The sequence below is a fragment of the Tursiops truncatus genome, chromosome 14, assembly GCF_011762595.2.
Source record: "Tursiops truncatus isolate mTurTru1 chromosome 14, mTurTru1.mat.Y, whole genome shotgun sequence".
Lineage (NCBI taxonomy): Eukaryota > Metazoa > Chordata > Mammalia > Artiodactyla > Delphinidae > Tursiops > Tursiops truncatus.
In genome coordinates, this window is record NC_047047.1 from 87,824,557 (window position 1) to 87,848,747 (window position 24,191).

Below are 24,191 nucleotides of genomic sequence, written 5' to 3' on the forward strand. Positions count from 1 at the left end.
GTAATTACTCACAGCAAGCCGCTGTGACCACCGATTAAAAGGAGGACTGGAGAACGGCCCAACACTGCTTTTGCTTTCCAGAAACATAAAATGTTATTAAGAAGATGTGTGTCTAACTCAAGATACCTCACACCTATGTGTGTGCACGTGTACGTGTGCATGTGTGTGTGTGCCCGTCGTGTATTCATCACAGAGCACGTGTGCAGCCTCGCGGGCGAGGTCGGGTGTGCGGGAAGCAGAGCTCTCTGTGGGTGTGAAGGCGGGGGATAGGAGGGGCACCGGGGTGCCAGGCCTCACACGGGGGCAGGGCTCACGTCTGGGTTTGCAGAATCACCAGTGACACGGAGAAGGGCTCAGATGTCCAGCCTGAGCACTTAACATGTAAGCAGCAGAGGGTCAGGGGAGACTTCTGGGCAAGGGGACGGAAGAGCCACACAGAAGAATTAAGTTCAAAGAATGTGGACAGAGGCCATTAAGTCTGCGTTCTCAGTATGGGCACCACACTCACACAAAACCTAGGCAGTGACCTTTCTAGACTGGCATTAAATCCTATGGCCCCTGGTGGTTCTAGGGTTTTAATAGCATTCCTGGTGACTGGCCCTGATGGGTACCTGGGCAGGACACCCTGGTGGGCAAGGACGTCTGTCCCTGGAGCAGCTGGGCCTGGACAGGTGCACTCAGCACCTCGCAGGAGCAGGACTGCAGGTGTGCACCCGAGAACTGACAGGCCCAGCAGCTGAGCCGGACCTCACACAGAACCCAGGACTGCCAGCAACAAGTCCTGTGCCCCTTGGCATCCTCCAGAAACAGCAGGACCCCGGACCACCAGCAGGGCCTGGACGGGCAGAGCCTTTGGTCAGAGCCCAGCCGGGGGCCGAGCTCTCACAGGGATAAGACGAGACCATCACCTGCTTCTCCAGCAGAGTCTCCGGGTGGACGGTCACAAGGCCATCTGAGAGCCCCTGTGATGCCCGAGGACCCAGGAACGGCGTCTGGCTCCCCGGCCAAGATGGGGAGCTTCCCTGCCCTCAGCGAGAAGGACCCCATGACCTGACCCAAATGTGACCCTGCAATGAGGGGCGTGAAGCCACAACTGGGCAAAGGACCTCACTGGACTTTTCCTTCCAGACTCCAAGGCCAGTTCTCTGCTGGTGCCCTAACTCGCCCCGGACGCTGGAACATATTCTCCTAGCAGCAGCCCGACTGATTTTTTAACGTAAGACCTACCTTATGATCCTGCTTTGGGAAGTCCTCAAACGACCCCTCTACCTCCTTAAGAAAATCCAAGTCCTGCCCCAGGACCACGAGGCCAGAGGACCTGCTGCAGCCCCCACCCCCCCGAATCTCATGCCCCCCCTCGCCTCCCGCCTCAGCCGCCCCTGCCCCGCTGGCTTTCCTGTTTCTGAGCGAGCACGCCCCTCCCTGCACCGAGCTGTCACCCTTCCTCCCCCCCGGGGCCAGGATGCCGCGGCAGGGCCTGCTCACCCCTTACTCTGGGTGATTCAAATATTTGCTTAAATGTCACCCACAGAAAGATTCCCACCGACCGCCCTATAAAAACAGCGATGCTCTATCCATCACTGTGCACACCCCAACACTGATTAATTTTCCTCACAGCAGCTGGCATTGTCTGAATGCGTACTATGGCCTGTTGATTTACTGCCTGTTTTCTCCCACGGGACACGGGTGGGAGGAAGCGGGCAGCGCTCGCCCTGAATGCCCAGACCAGAGTTCAATCTCCGCACGGTGGCTGCCGAAGGCGGCCAGGTCCGTCTGTGGATGAATGACTGAATAAACGGGTTACACTCTGCTCTGCTCTAACGGTCCGTGGCTACCCGATTCCTAGACGCAGTGCCAGGTGGACGGCAGGCCGCCGACCTCGCTGGTCCCCACAGTGAGCGCTGGAGGGAAACTCTCCCCCTCTGGACTGTTCTCCTGCGACGACTAGGCACCTGCCCTCCTCGGTGGGGGGAGATCGAAGCAGGGTGCTGCCCCCACAGGAGCAGTGGGGACCCCAGTTCTGTCACCTCCCCTGAGCGCTCTGCCTCCCAGGAGAAACCCTGACTCGGTGGGTTGCTGGTTGCAGTGGGATGGTTATCAGGTTACCAGTGCCATGTGCGCCCGCCTCCTGTGCATGGCCCAGCTTCCCGGAGCCCAGGCTCCCGCACGCGACGGTCCCTCCTGACACCGACGTGCGCGGCAGCTCGGCCAAGGCGCTCCCTGCCTGTAAGGTACACATCCTGAGCCAGACCCTGAACATACGAACTAAGTTACACCAAGCCCGGGTCCCTGAAAGCTCACAGTTCACTAAGCATTAATGCAAGAGTTTCGGGTGTAGAAGAAGCCCACAGTGAAGAAAGGAAGACATCGGTGGGAAACACCTTATCTCTGGCCACAGCAGATGGAGAGGACCCCAGAGGGAGGGGAATGCCTGCTGGCCAGCCTGGCCCCAGGCAGGACGTGGTGATGGAGACAAGGGGCCAGGAGACGCAGGGGGCGATGGGGACCTGCTCTGGGGACTCGCTGGGTCTGAGCTGCTCAAGATGCATCCCAGACGCTGCAGAGTCTCCGTTTCAGAAGAGAGAGTCGTATCCGCACGACTGGACTCTGCTGAGGGGTCCGGGAGCCCAGTGTGCTCCCCAGCCCACGGAGAAGGTGCAGCCTGTCACCTGTCACCGTGCGCGGCCTCCTCGGCCTGTTCACTCCTCTGCAGAGAAGGTGGATGCGCTTCCTGAACTGAGCGTGAAATCCTTTTCGCGCGGCCTCCACGGCCTGTTCACACCTCTGCAGAGAAGGTAGACGCGCTTCCTGAACTGAGCGTGAAATCCTTTTCGCGCGGCCTCCTCGGCCTGTTCACACCTCTGCAGAGAAGGTGGATGCGCTTCCTGAACTGAGCGTGAAATCCTTTTCGTGCGGCCTCCTCGGCCTGTTCACACCTCTGCAGAGAAGGTGGATGCGCTTCCTGAACTGAGTGTGAAATCCTTTTCGCACAGCCTCCTTGGCCTGTTCACTCCTCTGCAGAGAAGGTAGAGGCGCTTCCTGAACTGAGCGTGAAATCCTTTTCGCGCGGCCTCCTCGGCCTGTTCACACCTCTGCAGAGAAGGTGGATGCGCTTCCTGAACTGAGTGTGAAATCCTTTTCTGATTTTAATCTTATTCCCTTTCTTTTCTGAAACTTATATTCATATCCACAAATTTAAAACTTTACTTATAAAAAAGAACTGAGAATGCTCACAAGGATTATAGGAGCAGAAGCAGATTTGAGCAAATCCTTCCTTCAAGTACTAATCAGCCAGCCAGGTGGTTACGGTCTCGCAGAAACGACTAAACACTCCGAGTTCAGTGACGAATTGATTCGTTCTCCCTGTGGACCCTCACTCCAAACGCAGGGACCTCTGAGCTCCTGCAAGCTTTTCGACTGCACAACTGCAGTGCTTGACTGTACAACTGTTACTTGGTTTGTACAACGTTCCACTTGCCCATTACAAGAAGGAATCCCGTCCCCACTCTCACTTCTACACACACTGATCTGCTCCCAAAGCCATCGGTTCACTGTGTCAGCGATTAACGAGCTACCGTCAGCACCGCAGAGGCCTCTCACTCACGGCTGCGATGCCATTTTACACGAGAAACCTCATCACCACCGACTCTGTGCACACTGCATCCCCCCAGTGCTTCGTCTTTCCTGAGAAACCAGAGCTCAAACCACTGCCGTGTCCGTGTCTCCTGGGGATGACTTGACACCACGCTGCGAGTCAGTATCTCTCTTAAGGGCTCACGGGATCAGGGGAAACGAAAAAGGGCCGCGTGGCAGCAGGGATGGGAGAGCGGACAGCTACAAACTAAGACGGCAGGCAGATAACCAAGCAACACACACAGCTGCTATCTCCTCATTTAAGACAGTGCACTGCCTTCCAGACTGCTGCCATGCTCACAATCACTCAGCGGCTTTCACCTGCGTGGTCTTTGAATATCTTCGATATGACGACCGGGACTCCGTGCTCCACACCGCCCTGCAAGACAGGAAGCAGGAGCGCAGTTAAGATCAGCGCGGGGACCTTCATGGAAAAGTGCGTCGAGGAACATCCAGTGCGCTCATACCTTTATGCTCAGGCCCAAGCCGCCCACGGGCTGTCTGCGAAGCGTAACAGTTCTGTGCTTTAAGAAATTTAGAAAACAAACCCAGTTTAGGTTAAAATGCACAATCAGAAAGTGAATGCAAAATGTATATATAACTTCTTAATTAAAACTTTAGTGGCTGTTTATACTTCCAAAGGGACGTTGCTTAATTACTACAGTGATGGTACCACTTCAAATCTCCATCTGCAGTATTACACGGAAACAAAGATACTGATAAGAACAGACACCATTAGGTGCATTCTTTACACAAGATTCCTGCAAAGCTGGGGTCATCTTACCCCCATTTTGTCTGAGGAAGTGAGGCCCCTGAGGGAAATACCGGCCCTGGTTCCCCAGGTGACAGACGGGGAGGCTGCAGAGCACACACTCTGCTCTGTTTCTAAAATCTGTCTTTCCACTAATCCCAAAACGGGCTCCCTTTGCACCACACTTCTCTGTACAGTGCAATTGCTTTTAGTCCACTTGTTAGTAATCAATGTTAACTCATGAACGATCGATTATCTCACGTCCTGACCTTGTTTAAAGGTGTCGCTGCTGATGAGAAGCCAAGATCCACGCTGCCCCTGTGGGCTGACGGGCTGGTCAGGGTCTCCATCTCTTACATGCTCAATCACGTAACGTATTTTATTTTGGTCTCAACTGACTATTTGATAGTTGTGAAGCTGAGAGGGCATGAGTAGGGCGGCCTGGGGTTAGATGAAGGGGTGCAGGAAGTGTGTTTGCCTCCAAAAGGTACTATCGGAATAAAACAGGGACACGCGTTGCTGTGATTATTAAGGGAAAACGTAAGCGCTTTTAGACTCAATGACTCTAAAGCCTGTGTGTTTGCAAAGCAACAGCAGAGAGCGAGTCAGGGGTCCGGGAAGAGCCGGGGGTCCTGCCCAAGCCTGGGGGTCCTGCCCGAGCCTGGGGCCCGCTCACCACCAGTGAGGAGAGACGCGGAAACTGTAGAGCCACTTGTAATCTATTACAAGTTTTTATTTGTATTGTTTTATTTATATTTATCATATTATTTTTATTTATTATTTTAGTATTTAAAATCCACTTGTAATTTAATTCTCAGGAGTGGATACATTATAAGCTTAAAGTAAAGAAACCAAAAACTAGAGCAAATAAAACTATTTTAAAGTGTATACGGGGAACACATTTTATAATTCTGAGCTCTTTCGCACATGTAACATTTTGAACTGATGAAATACTTGTATAATCATACATGGAAAGAGAGCTATAATTCGGGACTTTGGCATCAGAAGAATCGTTTTGCCTTTTCCCTGGTCCTGGGCTGGACTCCCAATGAGACACTGGAGACCAGCAGGTGACACTCGTGTGACAGGGACACCACGTGACATCGAGACCACGTTCCAGGAATACTCCTGTCACCTACACAGAGGCAAAGCACAGCCGACACGGTGGGCGGAGGGGGGAACTCTGGGTCCAGCTGTGCCCAAAGTGGGCACAAGGCAGTTCCCACGTGTGACGTAGTCACACTGATGCTTGCGAGGGAAACTTCCTGAGCATCAGAAGATGAGAAAGTTGGATCACCAACCAGGAATCTCTACGGTATTTCTCAAAACATTCGATAATGGTTTTCATCTTAGCCATTAATATAAGCATTTGAACCTCACTGAGGGCAAATATTGGTGAAAATATATTTTGAGAAGGAGTAAGTTGGTTTCTGCCTCAACTGACCTCACCAAAAAAATGCCCTTTCCAATCCATCATTTTATTCATGTATCGACCTTGGGCAGACAATGTAAAGGAAATGTCAGGAAATGGCCACAACTGTGGCAAAGTGTGTCAATGCACCCCAACAATCTGTTCTAATGCGCCTAACTGGTGAGGAAAGGAAATCAGGCCACAAAGCTCTTTAGTGTGTGTTTAAGAGAACTCGAAGAGCCTACTGCTGCTTATTCCGGCCAAGCCAGAACACTGCTTATTCACATATTTGCTCTATGCAACCTGCTGAGATGTCCTTTCTGAGCACACGCGGTCCCGGCATCTAAAGCTCGGCAAAGCTGAGTTTCTGCACGCTTCTGAGTTTCCTACACAGGAAGCTGCTGTGAACCGAACCGTGTCCCCCAGATCCCTATGCGGAAGCCCTACCCACCTGCTGACTGTGTCTGGAGATCGGGCCTTTCAGAGGCTTAGCCTAAGGTTAAATGAGGCCACGGAGGGGCTGGTCCTACAGGAGGAGCAAGCGCCCCCCGAGCTCTCTCTGCACACAGAGGACACGGCAAGAGGACAGACGTCTGGCAGAGGGCATCCAGAAACCTGGCCAGAGCCTGGCCCGCCCCTTGACCGTGGGCTTCTGGCCTCCAGACGGTGAGAAAAAGAAACGCCTGTTGTTCAAGCTCCACCCCCACCCCCACCCCCGTCTACCCCCTCGTCTGCGGTATGTTGTCAGGGCGGCCTGAATTGCCAAGACAGAGGCCGAGCAAGGGAATTATGGGAAGGAATGTTGCAAACCATCGAGTTTCATAAAAACACCGGGATGTTGAGTCTCTTCTATGAAAAGTTGTTCTTCCGTATCTTTTAAAACCCCCTCATTCAAGCATCACAGAATCTAGTATTTTAAAGTTGGGAGAAGAGGCTCAGCTAATCCGTGCTCTCTTCAATGAAGATTACATAACTATCGATATTAAGGTTCTAAAAGAGTTGAACAGTATCACATACAAGCACCTTATTTTTCAAAACACAATTTGTAAAAATTAGTGGATGGTGAAAACCAAATAGGAAACAAAAGTTCTGCAGCTTTTAACTGAAACCTTTTACACCACAGCCCAGACAAAGCCACTCTTCCTTCTGCGTCCTGACACTCACGACCTCACAGCCAAGCCAGGGCTGATCCTTTTGACTTAAGGTCCTGCATAGAACGCTCCATCGTGGTTCTGTCAGCGATCCAGACAGAACTAATGTCATCAAAGGCATCTTCTAATTAAACCAAACAGTCATTCAGTTAGTTTACTCAGTACACACTCTGCAGGATCAACTGCCCAGAAGATCGGGAACCAGATATGACCCAACGAGAGGCTCAGTTATAAGAGGACACAGTGTGGGAGGGGCCTCCGCTCCCTTCAGACGCGTCTTCCCTGTAATCCGGGCTCTTCTGCCAGTCCGAGGGTCCAGAGCACAAGCAGACTGACCGATGAGACCTCTGGAGGATGAACTGTGGAACCTAAGAAAACCATCCAACCGATTCTCTTCAGCTCAGTCCCGCACTTCTTTCTTCACAAACATAAGAAGTAAGGTCCTTCAGCAAATATTCTTCTGCACTTTATCATTGAATCCCCAGCTATGTTTGACGGTCATTCACGTCTGCATCCTGGAGCCATCACCGTAGCAAGACTCCGCTACGCCCATGTTACCTGACTGTAAACATTTTGAGACAATTCTTACCTATTATAAGAGAAAGCGACTTGGGGATACTGAAAGTTGGATTTCCTACTCTGTCTTGCTCTAAAATACTGATCTTCAGGTACTGCTGCAGCATATGTACGATCTGGCCACACGTTTTTACTCAGGCATTTAAAGTGCGGACTTAACACTAACTTCAAATTTGTTACAGCTGTTAACAGATGTTCAGCTCTGACTGTTGCGGTCTCCAGAAAGATGGGTTTCAGGCAGCAGTTAAAATAAAAGTTGCCTTTGCGGGACTGTGCCAGCAGGCCCGATACCCTCTCCCCAGCCTGGGCTTTCTTCACTCAAGAACCCCCCATCAGTGGAGGACTCCAAGTGCGGCCTCTGCGCCCCTCCCCGGGGGCTCCCACCTGCACCCCATCGGGACCACCTGAGCCACACCTGCTGCTCAAGGAGGAAAGGAGAGAGCAGGTGGGAAAACAGTGACAGAGGCATGAGCCTGAGTTTCCATGACATAATTGAAGGGCCTGAAAGAGCAACTTTTAAAATTAGCAACTTAGGGAAAGAATTTTCTGAAGTATTTTATTTCTCGCACACACACACAAATACTTTTTTAAAAATTATTATTTTTCCAGAAAATAAAGTGTTACTGGACTTTGATGTTGAGGAGGGTTTCGGAGGAGGGGTGTCAGACCCCAGGGGCCTCCGTCCACAGGGCTGGGATTCTCCAGGGAGCAAACACCTGGAAGGTGTCTTTCAGGACAGGGCCGTGGCCTCTCTCCCCTCTTTTTAAACCGTCCACTCAAGCGAAATTCCCTCAATCTGTGAAGAGTCTGGACTTGCCACTTGAAATAAGTAAATTATTCCTCCATGGATTGTGGTAAGTATTTCAAAACAATAATAGTTATTTGAAAACTCTCGTGCATATTTGTTCAATTCGGTAACGGACTCAAATCCGCCTTAAGAGGACTTAAAAATCAGTATACCAGACTCGGAGTTTCCAAAAATGTACCACAATCCCTAGAACTTAAAAATACCGAAACCCCTACAGTAGTCCGGCCTCGGGAGGAGTTGCCAGACGCTACGTGTGATCTTTCGGGCCTGACCATGGCAGTGACGGGGGAGCGGCCCTCCACACCCCGGACCCGCGCACCGACGGCGCCCTGACGCCGGGCTCCTACACGACCGCGACTCTGCACGCCCTGCCCCGCACGTCCGCAGGGGCCCTTCGTCTGAGGTCTCGGCCAGGCCTTGCTGCGGCGGAGGGAGCCCTGGAGATGCTCCACCCGGGCTGGGCCAGCACCCAGGACCCTCCCACCCCAAGCACCCCCGGGACCCATGAAACACAGGAGCTTTGTGCTCAGGGCTCCGGTGGGCAGGGACCCTCCCAGAGCCACCCGGCATCGGAAGCCATGGGGGTCGCCCCCCCCCGCCCCAGCTCTGCCTGCGCGGTCACAGCAAGTGATAAAGGCTCAGCCTTCTCTGTCCGCTCGTTGCCCTGACTGGTATCTGAGCCCTGGCATCTGATTGGCCAGCTCCTCTGAGCTCGGATGGTTACTATTCGCACGAAGCTGAGCGGCAGCTGAGCAGACGTTGCACGATCATCTTCCTGTTCATCCCTCAAAACCTCAACAAAGAGAGTTCACCGCACTGGGGTCAAAAATGGGTTTTGAAAGAATGTATGCGTTATTGGGAAGTAAGGTTACCTGAGATCAAAATATTGGCTGAATTTAAAACACAGACTCTTCTTGGGGGCTTGAATCCAAACAAGAATGTGCAGGAAAGGCATCAGTCACCTCTGGGTTATTCACAGGGGAGTCTGCGGTCACCACAGGGATGAAGTGACCATCCACAGGTACACGTCGCCATAGTCTCACGGGTGAGTTTAAATAGCACAGCATTTGCAAGTGCAGGAACAATGTCATTCCACTCACATAAATTGAGAAGCACCATTTGGCTGTGGAAAGTCCACGTAAAGTAAGAATGAAAATTTAAATGGAACAGTGTATACGAGTATCAGTATAGCGGGGCTTCAGCGGTATCTGCACATTTCATTTCTTTAAAAAAGTGGAGAGATTTAAAGCAAATATGTTGGTATATGGTAAATACGGATGACAATTACATGGGGTTCTGCGTATTACTTTTCAACTTTTTCTATGTTGAAAAATTACATAATTAAAGGAAACAATAATAAAAATGTTTAGTAGATTACGCAAAATACATTGCTATTATGATTTTAGTTATTCAAAGTTTCATTGAATGACATATTTTTGCATTTAATTTCCTTACACAGTGGCTTGTGCGCACACAAACGCAGACAAACATGTATAAATTATTATTTTACCCTTCAACTAAGTCGCGGTATAAACCTTTATAACGAATTCGCCCCATCTATTCCCTAATTCAAGGTTTTCACATTTTTAAAGCCAGAACCACCCTACTGTGGTGAAATGGACTACGTGGCGAATCCTCGGCGTTTTAATGAGCAAATGCACAGCACTGAGGGCCAGGGCCCGGGAGAATCCCACAAGCCAGGAGTCAGCCACTGTCCTGGCGGCAGGAGGGAATTCCTGGCTACTGGCTGACACCTGCACTTCGGTGCTTGTCCGGAAGCCTCTCGGGAGAGATTGCCCACCCTCCTCCTGGGGGCGCGACTTCGGCAGCGCTGGTTCAACTCCGCGGCTCCCACCCCCTCCCCCGGGAGGGCTCACGGGTCGCGTCTCAGGACGGACCTGCACTCTGCAGGGCCCCTTCTGTGTCTTGGATCTGTGTCCACACGGGCACCCTCTCTCACCACCCAGCCCTCAGCTACGGAGAGGATTCTTCTGGAAATGACCCTCCCGAGCAGAAAGGCGGCCTTTCCACGACACACAGATGTCAAACAGGAACGAATCGCTAATGCCAGCACGTGCAGAGGGCTAGTCAGTGATTTCCATGAGCAGGATTGCCTCCAACTAAAAGTAAGTCAGTCAGTCACAAGAATATATATATAGAGAGAGATTTCCTCTGGGACAAAAGAGTACTAATAATGAGTGAATAGTTCATAGTAATTTTTTCATACAGGCCCACCCCAAAGATCGTATAGAATCCTTCAACTAGTGGGTTAATCATTGAAAAAGGAAAGCTCAGAAGGTGGTTTTGTCTTTGGTACCCTAGTTTATAGGAATGATCGCCAATCCTTCTGATGTGGTGTTTCACTCTGCAAGGAGGAGTACCTGCCCCGCATCGGTGAACTGGCTGGAGCAATGGCCCAGGGGTCCAGTGACCTGCATCTCACAGACGTAACTGGGGCTCGCTCCTCCCCGGCAGGATAATGCAGGAACCTTCTGGACCAGGAACTCACTAAGACCCAGGAGGCAGCACTTAGAGACCCAGAGCCAGTTTACAGTGTGGATATACACATAGAAACCAATTTTCAGAAACTAAAAGGAAATGGATTTTCAGCTGAGGTCCTGGAAAAATGGAAAAAGTTAAGAAACTAAGGAATGTTTGTCAGTAAACAGATATCAAGAACAGGGAAATATACAAAGCTGAGGAAATGTATCCAATGAGTTCAGAAGAGTGTTTTGTTACTAGGTCACTGGTACTTTGGCTGAATGATGGGAACGCCTGATGGGAAATCAATAATTACTAGTGTAAGAAAATACAATACTGTAATAAAGATTAAATTCAAAGAAAGAAATTTAATTCAATTAATTCAATTCAAATTAAAGAATTCAAAAAATTTTTAAATTAAATACTAAAACAGATAGAGGTGGTACCTACTCCTGATTTATGGACCCAAAGAATAGGAAGCAAAAGGGGACTACAGAAAGGGTATCCGTTTAAGTGGCTAAAAGTAGGAATAAGGCATTTATTGTACAACAAGAAGCAATTATCGAATTGTGTGTATTGTGCACCATGTACAGAAGTCGTCAGAAACGGCCATTCCTTCGGCAGTGTCGTGATAGCAAATTCACCTGCCTCAGAAAGTTTAATCCAAGTTTAGTTCTTCAATCAATACACTAAATACACTAAAATAGCAATTTGCTGATACTCTTCACAGGATCTGTTACGTAAGCCATAAACCTAACTTTTGAAACTGCTTTTAACAGGCTCCGTGGACCCTCGGGATGTACTGGACAATCTGCAGACGCCTCTCGCGGGCTCAGGACCACGTGGCCGCCAATCAGTGCATCACCTGCGCTCAGCGGTCCTCACGAACGTGATCGGAAGTGCATCTACTTCTGCTCAAACGCCACTTGCCCACACAGGTGCAAAGATGCAAGTGGGAAACCAAGGAGGGAGCAAGCCAGCTCCTGGGTGGGAGGGTGCACACAGCCCCAGAGAGCGGCAGGGCCAGCTCACAGACGTCTGCAAACGCCCACGTGTCCACAGCACAGGGGCCACGACCCAACGTGTGTCCACAGGGGACAAGCGAGTGGAAGGCCGTGAGGTCAGGTCAGGGCCAGTGTACGCGGTGCCTGGAATGCAAAGCAAAAAGTTTCCGGGCCCGATTCTGATTTCTACAATCTGTTCGCAGGTTCGTGATATTAGCCAGACAGACCCGTGAAGAAGACCGAACACCGACAGGACACACACGCTTCCAGAAAGAGACCAGAGCAGACACCTCCAGCTCTGTGCGAGGCCCCTGATCACAAACCAGAGGAGCAGAGGACAGAAAAGGAGAGCAGGCCTCCGCCTCTCGGAATCTGCTGGGGCCCCAGACCCCAGATCCAGGTCCTTCACCACTAGGGACTCATGGGGCGTCTGGTCTCGGCTCCCCTCCCCCCACCTTCTCCCTGCGTCTCCCCGCGTCCACCCGCCAGCTCCCTCGCTGCCCGCGGGGCCTCCACGCCACTCATCTGTGTTCCAGCTCTTGACGTTTCCTTCCGGAGAGTTCTTCAGATCTACTTCACAGCTCGGACGCCTCGTTTCTTCGTTTCTATTTAACTGATACATTGAAATTCCGATTTCACTGACCATCTGTGGCTGGTCTCGCATTGGCTGGCTCCCTTTTTACAACCCTCCTTCCTTTGTCCGACTGTTAGAACCTCCCGTTTAGTCTTCAGATGTAATGAACGTGCACCTTGCATGCAACGCACCTGACTCTCTCAGAACCCCAAGTCTCCACAGGCCCATCTCTGCGTCTCTGGTTCACGGTGGTTTTCCTCCCTGTGGCTTCATCCCCGCAGGTCCCCGTGAACCCGGAGCTGGGAGTCGTCTCAGACCTGTGAGTGTGTTCCTCCAGAAGCCACCTGCATCTTCCTTCCGCGTGGACCTGGGGACCCGCACACCTGACACCACCTCGAACTTCATTTTCAGCTGGAGGCTCGTCGTGCCACATGGGACGTGTAGACTCCAGCACCAGACCCAAGTGAGCGGAGGTCGGGGAGGGGTCCTCAGGGGACAATTGTCTGGTTTGGGCCCTCTTCCTTCTGAAGCCAATCCCAGCCAGGCAAAAACTCTCACTGCCCCTTCTGTGGGAAGGACTTGGTTTCCAAGTTCACACTCTAAACCTGTGACCTGGGGCTTTCTTCCTCCAGGTGGGGCTTAGGAGAGTCCGGTCTGTCCCCTCCTCTGGCTCTAGCCCAGGCTGCCTCCTGATGTCCACTCTGACGGCTGTACCCAGCTCCCGTGGGGCGGCAAACCCAGTCCAGCTCACGCTGTGTGAACGGCCGCCCAGCATTGTCAGGGTTCAGCGATGCTTGTGCTTCCCTGGGCTGTCTGCACTGCTCTGCGCTACCCTGAGAATTTACCAGGCAGCATCCCTGGACTATACGTTAGCAGAGGAGTAGCTAAGATGCTGCCTAATTCTGTAATTAACTTTGTGAACTCAGACCAACAACTTCCTCTTCCTGAATCTTAATTTCCCAAACAGTAAAATGAGGGTATGGAATTCTCCACAACCATAAACGTGCCATGACTTAAAGGGCCAAATACAACACAGAGATCTTCTAAACTTTTTTCTTTATATGTAACTCCCTCACTATACTCAACACAAACGTAAACTTACAGTTTAGAAAAATAAAATATGTCAAAAATAAAGCAATCTAGACAGAAACTCGGAAATGCAAGAACAAGCCAGCTCTTCCAAAGTGCAAAGCACACTCTCTCTAGGAGATAATTAGAAAACCCGGAGATTCTAAGCATTCCAAGCGCCACGGTGATCTGAACGGACAGGAATATAAACGAAATATGAAGTCACCGATTCTGAAGTCTGATAATGAATCAGCAGATTTGAGAATCTATTGGTTTTTATTAAAGAATAAATTGAGTTTCCTCTCCCTCTTTCCCGATAAGAGTAACATCCATTCTTAACTGATATAATGCTTATTTTTTCAGCAGTTTCAAGAAAACAAAATACAAGTCTCCTCCTTAATCCTGACTTCTCAAACAATCAAGAATATAAGCGCAGGGGCTTCCCTGGTGGCGCAGTGGTTGAGAATCTGCCTGTCAATGCAGGGGACACGGGTTCCAGCCCTGGTCTGGGAAGATCCCACATGCTGCGGAGCAACTAGGCCCGTGAGCCACAACTACTGAGCCTGCGCGTCTGGAGCCTGTGCTCCGCAACAAGAGAGGCCGCGACAGTGAGAGGCCTGCGCACTGCGATGAAGGGTGGCCCCCACTTGCCGCAACTAGAAAAAGCCCTCGCACAGAAACGAAGACCCAACACAGCAAAAATAAATAATTAAATAATTTAAAAAAAAAAAAAAAGAGTGTAAGTACAACCCAAGGTGTAAAGTTCAGTGTAAACGGTCTTAGGTTTTGAGAGAACCAAATTCCCTCCAGGCTCCCATTCTGAGTACACGTTGGATCACAAAGTGTGTTGATTTTGAAGCAAGCATATATCCCCCACTGAGAACAGAGCTTGAAATGTAAGAATCGACCATCAGTGTTATTATTATTTTCTATTAAGAAAACTGATCTTGAAAATCAAAGCACCGGTGTGAGCCGCCCACACGACAGTGAAGCGCCTGTTCTAAGGCACTAGCTGGGCCTCGGGGTCCCAGTGACAAGCCAGGTACTGCTTGACTTTACCTTCTGTAAACGTGTGTTGAGCTGAATCTGATGGTACATTTTTCATCTCCTGGGATCCCAGGGACTCAAGGTTTGGCGAGATGTAAAATTCACACTCATTTCTGCTGATCAGCTGAGGAATCATCGTTATTACATCTTCCTTTCCTGCTCCTCAGAATATTTTCGATGGAAAATAACCGCTCTCCACCAGGTTCTCTGGTGGAGGTTAACGCGGAAACAGTCAACGATATGAATATACGAGAATCGCTATGGTCCGACCCCCTTAGAGGTGTCCTGATTCTGTACCAACAGCCGTGGCCTTTGTGAAGAGTCGTCTTTCTCATTCTCCAAACACACGATAAACTCCCATGTCCAGGTTGGCTTTATTTTTATAATCATCTGAAGAACACAGGGTTTCAACTGTTCCTGAGTAATGGGATTGAACCCAATGTGATTCTGTATCTGGGGTAGAGCAGACATTCTGATCTCAGTAGCTGAGTATGTTCTTCTAGGTACAAAAGTGTCCTCAGAATCTCCCTCCCAACTATCCAGCCCAGATAGGCATGTTTACTCAAGGAGATACTCCCTCCTTTCCTACAAAGGAGGGCTTCCTAAGGAATCAGCAGAGACCAGTAGGGATGGAGCCGGCAGAGACCCGGAACAAGTCCACGTGCCCCACCCTCTAACTTAGAGCAGGGAGTTCTAATATCGAGCTTTAGGCGCCAATAAATCACTTGAAATTGTAAACATAAATTTATAGGTCTGAACACTCACCCATTTTTCTTATGAAGGAGCCGATAATTTTCATCAAGAACATAACCTTGGGCAGAGAATCCAACGCTGAATTCTGAAAAGTGTAATTTATTTTTCCTGGACAACACAGCACAGAAACATTACCTGCTTTTACTGTAACTTGTCTGCGATTTTCTGTAGGGTGCAAATTCACTATTAAGAAGGGTGACACTTCAGTGTTTACAAAACGCCCCTGCTTCCCCCTCTCCCCACCATCCCCCGTCCCGTGTGGTATTTAGAACACGTGGAGGGAAATTAGCAAAGGGAAGGTCAGTGAAGGGGCCAGAGAAGGTGAGCACAAGACTGCTTCATCTGTTCTAGAGAGATCAGACTGGGGGCCAGCGGGAGTCTTAGCAAGAGCTGGTGCCGGGGTGGGGTTCTGCAGGGCGCACCGGGGGCTCTGGAGGTCGGGATGCAGGATCCGGGCCTGAGGTTCCAGGGGGGAGCCCTGGGAAGGACGGCATCCTGTCTCTTGCCCTCCTCGTGTGGCTCCACCGTCCTGGACCCAAAGGGGTGCCCTCGATCAAGGCCGGCGGCCAGAATGGGCGCAGCAGGCGGGCGACGGGGTGCGGAGGGTGGCCTTGGGCTCCAGGACAGAAGGAAGAGAATGCCATCCAGGTGGAGACATGAGCGCTGAGGGTCATAAAGTGCCGTGTGTGTGTGGACAGAGGCAAGGTCACCTGACGTCAGGGAACCTGATGAGGACACGTTGACTGCAGGACTGCGGATGGACCTGTTTATGTCATCTCCAACATAAAGGTCGTGAGGACCCAGAAACCCACACAAATAAGGGTGTCCAGAGCCTCCAGAAGAGCCAGCCGTGACCTGGGGACGGAAGAGCTTCAGGGATCTTCCAAAAATACACGGAGGGAACCTCCTTTCCTCTACCTGGTTTCCTGCTCATCATTTTCACAGCTAATGGGAAGGTCTATTCAAAGGAAAGAGTAATGACTGATGTTGATAATTTCTCTGTATAATCATATATGCGGATATGTGACACAAAATGCACCTGTATATCCACAGCCATTTAAGTCCACTGGAAGGAAAACAGGAAATTTCAAGTATAATATATTGTATACATATATACAACATTTGCAATAGTCCCAAGTTAAACTTGGAGATAAAACTTGCAAAGCATTTTCCCCTCATCTTTATTCAATATTCTAACACATCTAATACATAAGTTTCTTCCCCTTTAGAAAATTGCACTTGTAATTGACTGAAGCTGAGAAGGACCGAGCTTTACGTGAAAATCCCTTCTTGTATCCACAGAGGCAGGGACCAGGCTGACACTGAAAAACACCTGCTGCATCTTTCATTGCCTGTCGTTCTAGATGGGAACCCTCAAGTTATTATTCTTTCAGGAATTAGATTATCTGTCGAGTTACGTCTCTCTAGTTTCCAATGAGAATATGTCCAATCTCATGCTGTGGTGTCTGGGGATATTTTTAATACAAAGCTGCTCAAGGAAAATACATTAATGAAGAAATTAAGAAAGTCAGGGAGAGTGTCAACAATACAAACTTGAAAAGATGCTTTGCTTTGCAATATGGGGACATTTAGATACGGCTGAGGACCTTGTCAGGCCACGCCCCGCAGGACCACTCTTAGGGGGCTTTCGTCCGGGGATGCCTCTGGGCTGATCTACGAGACACACTCTGAGACAAACCCCTGGGGCCTGCAGACGCAGAAGCACTTACATTTGCACTGTGATTGCTGCCACTAACACAGATGACATCTTGTTTTTGAATTGTCAGTACCTCTTTCGTTAGCTTCAGGCGAATGTCATAGGCGTGTCCAGACCCTTCATCGTGCAACAAGGCAGTCCCGGTTTTAGTCTGAAACGAAACAGAGACGAAGAGGGTGTGAGGACGGGAGAGCACGGACCCTGACAAAACACGCCTGCCCCTGTTCACAACCTCCTGAAACACGCCTGTGTATTTATCACATACCCATGCATCTGACTAGGATTTGATTAATTTAGCACAAGATAATGGAATTTTTAATATTTCTTCCTGAGTAGTTTTTATAGGATTTGTATAAAACATGTTTTTAGCAGGTGGAGAACGATGAGTCAGAAAGGCACCTTCGGATAAATTAGAAGAAGTCACCTCGTCCGCGTGAAGTCATCGACCCGCCCCCGACTGAGCGGCGCCCGGTCACACAGGTGGGCACAGGTCCCGGGCGAGCACTCGGACGGCCCTCCTGTCCCTCTTGTGCCTGCACAGGGCTCCGGCCAACACGGCCTCGGACACAGCCCTGCAGCCAGGAGCGGGGGAGGAGGGGCGAGATGCGGGGGAAGGCCGCAGGGGTCGGGTCCTCAGGCCAGGACCAGACGGCCCCAGGGCTCACTGCAGTGAGGGTGCGACCAGGTGCGGCCTCTCCCCCTGCCGTCCAAGCAGGCACACATGCACACACGCACACGTAACACGCAAAGGCACGCAGCATACGTGTCAGTGTGCTGTGACTGCTCAGGGCAGGACGATGAGGTTTGGCTCACACAGACAAGCCCTCAGTTGTGAACTTAGGAACCCTGAACTCAAAGTAAAACCAAAGGCTGATTAAAAAAAAAAAGACTAAGAGGCAGTGTCTGCAAGGAGGCGTTTTATTCCTACTGCGGGGTCAGAGGTCATCATGCATCCTTTTATAAAACAAGCTTTAATCCAGCAGGACGTGGTGTCTCTGTGGGAACAGGAGGTTCGCCGGCTCCCGAGTCACGGATGCGCCCACGAACACGCTTGTGGGGTTGACCGCACGGAACAGCCGTTCCCTGGGGGCCTTGGCCACGTGGAGTCGGTGGGGACACTCAGGAGAGGACCCGGGGTGGCTGCTGGCGGGGCCAGGGCTGGAGGGAGCCAGCACCCAAGGGAACCCGAGACCAGGGCAGCCCCGCAGGGAGAGGGCTGATCCTTGCGTGTCGTTCAGAGGGAGAACCGTTTCGGGTTCACATCAAAGAGGCGCAACTTCGACCCATTTCTATCGATGCGTAAAGCACACGCTCACGTACGGTGTTCACTTCCGGCTAATTCATCACCGACCAACCCACGTTTCTCCCAGTCTGTTGTCTTGGGGACGAAACCCCCTCCGCCCGGCCCACGAGGAGAACACAGGCCAGAGGCCAAAGGAAGGGTGGTAGAGCTTTAACAAGTTAAACACGGTATTTAAACTGTGTTAGACATTTAAAGAGTCAGCTACTGAAAGCAAAGGGATGCAGTGGAGAACTAAGTCGAGTCATCTGTTGCCTTAAGGTGCTATCTGACCCCATGACGCTGCCCGAGGTAAAGCCAACTGCTGCTCAAACTGTTGCAAAATAAAGTCAGGAACGTGACCAAACTGGAGGGCATCCAGCATTCCACTCAAAATCACAATCTTCTTCTCATCACTTTCTTCTAGAAAATCACTCCTCTTCTGTCAAATGGCATGAGTGCGCCAGAGATGAAGATCCCCGTAATATAAACGTAACAGCCCCCTTCCCGGGATCCCAGCACCACCGTCCTCAGGGGACCCGCCCAGAGGCGCAGAGGCAGGCACAGAAGACAGACCGCCGAGCCAGGTTCTTCCCTCACACCAGACGCGGTCAGCAGGTCCCCGCTTTACAGAACTGAACACACTGTCTTGACATTTCTCGGAAATAAAACAACTTCTTTAAACTACATGTTGGTCTTTGCCATTCAAAACCCAAAAAATTAAGAACAAAACTGTACCCAAAAGCAAAAACGTTAAGAACAAACCTAAACTCCCCCCAAATGCAGAACAAAACGAACGCCTGCCGTGCGGGGTCCCCGCCTCAGTGAGTGGTGAGCCCTTGCTGTGTCCTTGTCCTGCGGCGGCCCCCGTGCCCCGCCCTCCTCACCCGCACGGTGAGTCCAGAGGCCCATCCCGCAGCCTCTGCCTACGAAACGCCCAGAGCCCACGCTGCGCTCAGTACCTGGGCTGCCACCCTCCCCACTGCAGCCCTGCCCGACCCAGGCTGACCCTGTCAGACCACCGTCCACACAGGCCACGCATCCTCTGGACACGGCCTCCCAGGAGCGCAGGGCCACACGCCGCCTGAAGAGTCTCTCCCTCTGGCCCGGGTCCTCGTCTCAGCCCGGCGGTGGCCCCCAGCCTGGCCCAGGATCTGGTCCTCGGCTCCTGCGTCCCCTGGTCCCTCCGAGTCCCACGCGGCCCCTCTCGTCACCTGTAGGTCTTGGCTGAGACGGGCCTTGTGGACAGACCTCCCCACCAGCCACAGGGCCCTAAGCCCTGCCCCCTGCTTCGTCTTCTCCCTTCAGCCCACGGGACTGTGGGCCTCGTGCCGGAGCCAGGCGTCCCGGCCTCACTGCCGGGTTCCCAGCTCTCACAGCAGAAGCTGTCGGCCAGGGGCACAGGGGATGCTCTGTAAACAAGTGAAGTAGGAAGGCCACCCTCTTCCCACAAATGGATCTTCACAACCACGCAATTCCAATAACAATCCGTGAAGACGACTGTGAAGTTTACCAGGATGATACTAAAGTTACGTTTTGTGAAATAAGACTGGTGCTGGGGGAAGACAATTGATCCATAAGACATTAAGCCCCACACATTGTGGTGCTGAACGGTCGGATGCAAGAGGCAGAGGAAGGCTCCAGAAAGGTTAATTACATCATTGGAAATAGCTCATAATATATTCTGCTTCTGTAGCCTCACCACATGGCTCGCGGGATCTTAGTTCCCTGACCAGGGATTGAACCCAGGCCCTCGGCAGTGGAAGTGCTGCATCCGAACCACTGGACCGCCACGGAATTCCCCAAAATATCCTAAGACTATTGCTTAGTGATTTCGATTATTATAAACATGGCTCTCATACCTTATTTCAAAAACACTCGCAGAGGGATCAACCCTTGTAAAAACATAGAAAAACAAAAGTTCTTGAAGAAAATATTAGCGTCTGTGTGGAAAAACTACCAGGTTAGCTTAACTCAAAAGCCAGAAATTCTTGAGAAAAAGATTCATGGAATTCACTACATGGAAATATAAAATTTTGTATGACAAGAACTCCATATACAAAAATATATGCAGGGTTTCCCTGGTGGCGCAGTGGTTGAGAGTCTGCCTGCCAATGCAGGGGACACGGGTTTGAGCCCTGGTCTGGGAAGATCCCACATACCGTGGAGCAATTAGCCCCGTGAGCCATAATTACTGAGCCTGCGCGTCTGGAGCCTGTGCTCCGCAACAAGAGAGGCCGCAATAGTGAGAGGCCTGCGCACCGCGATGAGGAGTGGCCCCCACTTGCCACAGCTGGAGAAAGCCTCGCACAGAAACGAAGACCCAACACAGCCATAAATAAATAAATAAATAAATAAATAAAATTTTTTAAAAAACACAAAAATATATGCATATAGTAGACACGAGGTTAACAGGAAGAGTCTTACAACCGAAGACGGACAAGTGAACATCCTATAAAAACGGAGTCAAAGACATGAAAAGGAATTCCCAAAAGAAGGAATAAAATGAACAATACATTTGAAAAGAGATGCCGGCTCACCAGTAACCCAAAGACTCACAGTTACTCAACAATGATTTATGATTTTTTTTTTTTTTTTTTTGCGGTACGCGGGCCTCTCACTGCTGTGGCCTCTCCCGTTGCGGAGCACAGGCTCTGGACGCACAGGTTCAGCGGCCATGGCTCACGGGCCCAGCCGCTCCGCAGCATGTGGGATCTTCCCGGACCGGGGCACGAACCCGTGTCCCCTGCATCGGCAGGCGGACTCTCAACCACTGCACCACCAGCGAAGCCCTGATTTATGATTTTTAAACTATTTGATAGGCAAACATTTAAAAAGAACAGCAGTACCTAGTGTGGACGGGACCTGGAGGAGCAGCTGGCCCACGTGTGGCTGGTGCAGGTGCCACCTGCCTCCTGGAAAGGGTCCGGGAATAACGAGGGCGTCTGTCATGCCTGATCTGGAATCGGGTGTCTCTGCCTCCAGGAATCCACCCACAGGCGCAGCCAGGCAGCCGCCCTGGGAGTTACGCGAACCACTGTTCCTCACTCTCTTCACGGTTAGAGTGTGTTACCCTCTAATGTGACACTAAGCGTGAGCCTAACAGACTTAACACACCTGATGTACTTAGAATATCAGTTCTGTATCTCATGGCAAGGAAAGTGTCCACAGATATCAATTCTTGAAGAGCAAAAGAGCACGCAGCACCTAAGATATAAAAAATTAAGTTTGTACGTAAATATAAATGTAAAGAAATGCATGGAGAAAATTTAGAATGACAGGATTTCAAAAAACAAATACTAGCAAACAGAATCCAACAGCACATTGAAAGGATCATACACCATGATCAAGTTGGGTTTATCCCAGGGATGCAAGGATTCTTCAACATACACAAATCAATCCATGTGATGCACCATTTTAACAAGTTGAAGGATAAAAACCATATGATCATCTCAATAGATGCAGAGAAAGCTTGCGACAAAGTCAACACCCATTTATGATAAAAACCCTCCAGAAAGTAGGCATAGAGGGAACCTACCTCAACATAATAAAGGCCATATATGACAAACCCACAGCCAACATCATTCTCAATGCTGAAAAACTGAAACCATTTCCACTAAGATCAGGAACAAGACAAGGTTGCCCACTCTCACCACTATTATTCAACATAGTTTTGTAAGTTTTAGCCACAGCAATCAGAGAAGAAGAAGAAATAAAAGGAATCCAAATCGGAAAAGAAGGAAAACCGTCACTGTTTGCAGATGACATGATACTATACTATGTGATACTATCCTACATGATACTATAGAGACTCCTAAAGATGCTATCAGAAAACTGCTAGAGCTAATCAATGAATTTGGTAAAGTTGCAGGATACAAAATTAATGCACAGAAATCTCTTGCACTCCTATACACTAGCGATGAAAAATCTAAAAGAAAAATTAAGGAAACACTCCCATTTACCATTGCAACAAAAAGAATAAAGTACCTAGGAATAAAACTACCTAAGAAGACAAAAGACTTGTATGCAGAAAACTATAAGACACTGATGAAAGAAATTAAAGACAATACAAACAGGTGGAGAGGTATACCATGTTCTTGAATTGGAAGAATCAACATTATGAAAATGACTATACTACCCAAAGCAATCTACAGATTCAATGCAACCCCTATCAAACTACCACTGGCATTTTTCACAGACCTAGAACAAAAAATTTCACAAGTTGTATGGAAACACAAAAGACCCCGAATAGCCAAAGCAATCTTGAGAAAGAAAAATGGAGCTGGAGGAATCAGACTCCCTGACTTCACACTATACTACAAAGCTACAGTAATCAACACAGTATGGTACTGGCACCAAAACAGAAATATAGATCAATGGAAAGCCCAGAGATAAAGAAAGCCCAGAGATAAAGCCATGCACATATGCTCACCTTATCTTTGATAAAGGAGGCAAGGATATACAATGGAGAAAAAATAGTCTCTTCAATAAGTGGTGCTGGGAAAACTGGACAGCTACATGTAAAAGAATGAAATTAGAACACTCCCTAACACCATACAGAAAAGTAAACTCAAAATAGATTAAAGACCTAAATGTAAGGCTGGACACTATCAAACTCTTAGAGGAAAACATAGGCAGAGCACTCTGTGACATAAATCACAGCAAGATCCTTTTTGACCCACCTCCTAGAGAAATGGAAATAAAAACAAAAATAAACAAACGGGACCTAATGAAACTTCAAAGCTTTTGCACAGCAAAGGAAACCATAAACAAGACAAAAAGACAACCCTCAGAATGGGTGAAAATATTTGCAAATGAAGCAACTGACAAAGGATTAATCTCCAAAATTTATAAGCAGCTCATGCAGCTCAATATCAAAAAAACAAACAACCCAATCCAAAATTGGGCAGAAGATGGGCTTCCCTGGTGGCGCAGTGGTTGGGAGTCCGCCTGCCAATGCAGGGGACGCGGGTTCATGCCCCAGTCCGGGAGGATCCCACATGCCGTAGAGTGGCTGGGCCCGTGAGCCATGGCCGCTGAGCCTGCGCGTCCGGAGCCTGTGCTCCGCAACGGGAGAGGCCACGACAGTGAGAGGCCTGCGTACTGCAAAAAAACAAAAAACAAAAAAAACCAAACCAAACAAACAAACAAAATGGGCAGAAGACCTAAATAGACATTTCTCCAAAGAAGATACACAGATTGCCAACAAACACATGAAAGGATCCTCAACATCACTAATCATTAGAGAAATGCAAATCAAAACCACAATGAGGTATCACCTCACACCGGTCAGAATGTCCATCATCAAAAAATCTACAAACGATAAATGCTGGAGAGGGTGTGGAGAAAAGAGAACCCTCTTGCACTGTTGATGGGAACGTAAACTGATACAGTCACTATGCAAAACAGTATGGAGGTTCCTTAAAAGACTAAAAACAGAACTACCATATGACCCAGCCATCTCACTACCGGGCATATACCCTGAGAAAACCATAATTCAAAAAGAGTCATGTACCACAATGTTCATTGCAGCTCTATTTACAATAGCCAGGACATGGAAGCAACCTAAGTGTCCACTGACAGATGAATGGATAAAGAAGACGTGGCACATATACACAATGGAATATTACTCAACCATAAAAAGAAATGAAATTGAGTTATTTGTAGTGAGGTGGATGGACCTAGAGTCTGTCACACAGAGTGAAGTAAGTCAGAAAGAGAAAAACAAATACCGTATGCTAACACATATATATGGAATGTACCAAAAAAAATGGATCTGAAGAACCTAGGGGCAGGACAGGAATAAAGATGCAGACGTAGATAATGGACTTGAGGACACGGGGAGGGGGAAGGATTAGCTGGGACAAAGTGAGAGAGTAGCATGGACATATATACACTACCAAATGTAAAATAGACAGCTAGTGGGAAGCAGCTGCAT

General features: G+C 49.5%; 1 protein-coding gene across 2 annotated transcripts in view; it reads right to left on the bottom strand.

The window, feature by feature from the left end:
• The window catches only part of SNTG2 (syntrophin gamma 2), a 201,689-nt gene that overhangs the window by 114,059 nt on the left and 63,439 nt on the right, over positions 1 to 24,191 (bottom strand). Inside the window, exons 2-4 of one of the 2 annotated variants that reach the window (XM_073791630.1) lie at positions 17,048 to 17,125; positions 4,101 to 4,157; positions 3,955 to 4,012 (exon numbers count right to left, since the gene is read on the bottom strand). In XM_073791630.1, coding sequence (XP_073647731.1) covers positions 3,955 to 4,012; positions 4,101 to 4,157; positions 17,048 to 17,125 — 193 coding nt within the window. Of the gene's footprint in view, positions 1 to 3,954; positions 4,013 to 4,100; positions 4,158 to 16,987; positions 17,126 to 24,191 lie in introns of both variants that reach the window. The other variant, XM_073791631.1, reaches the window with a different exon arrangement.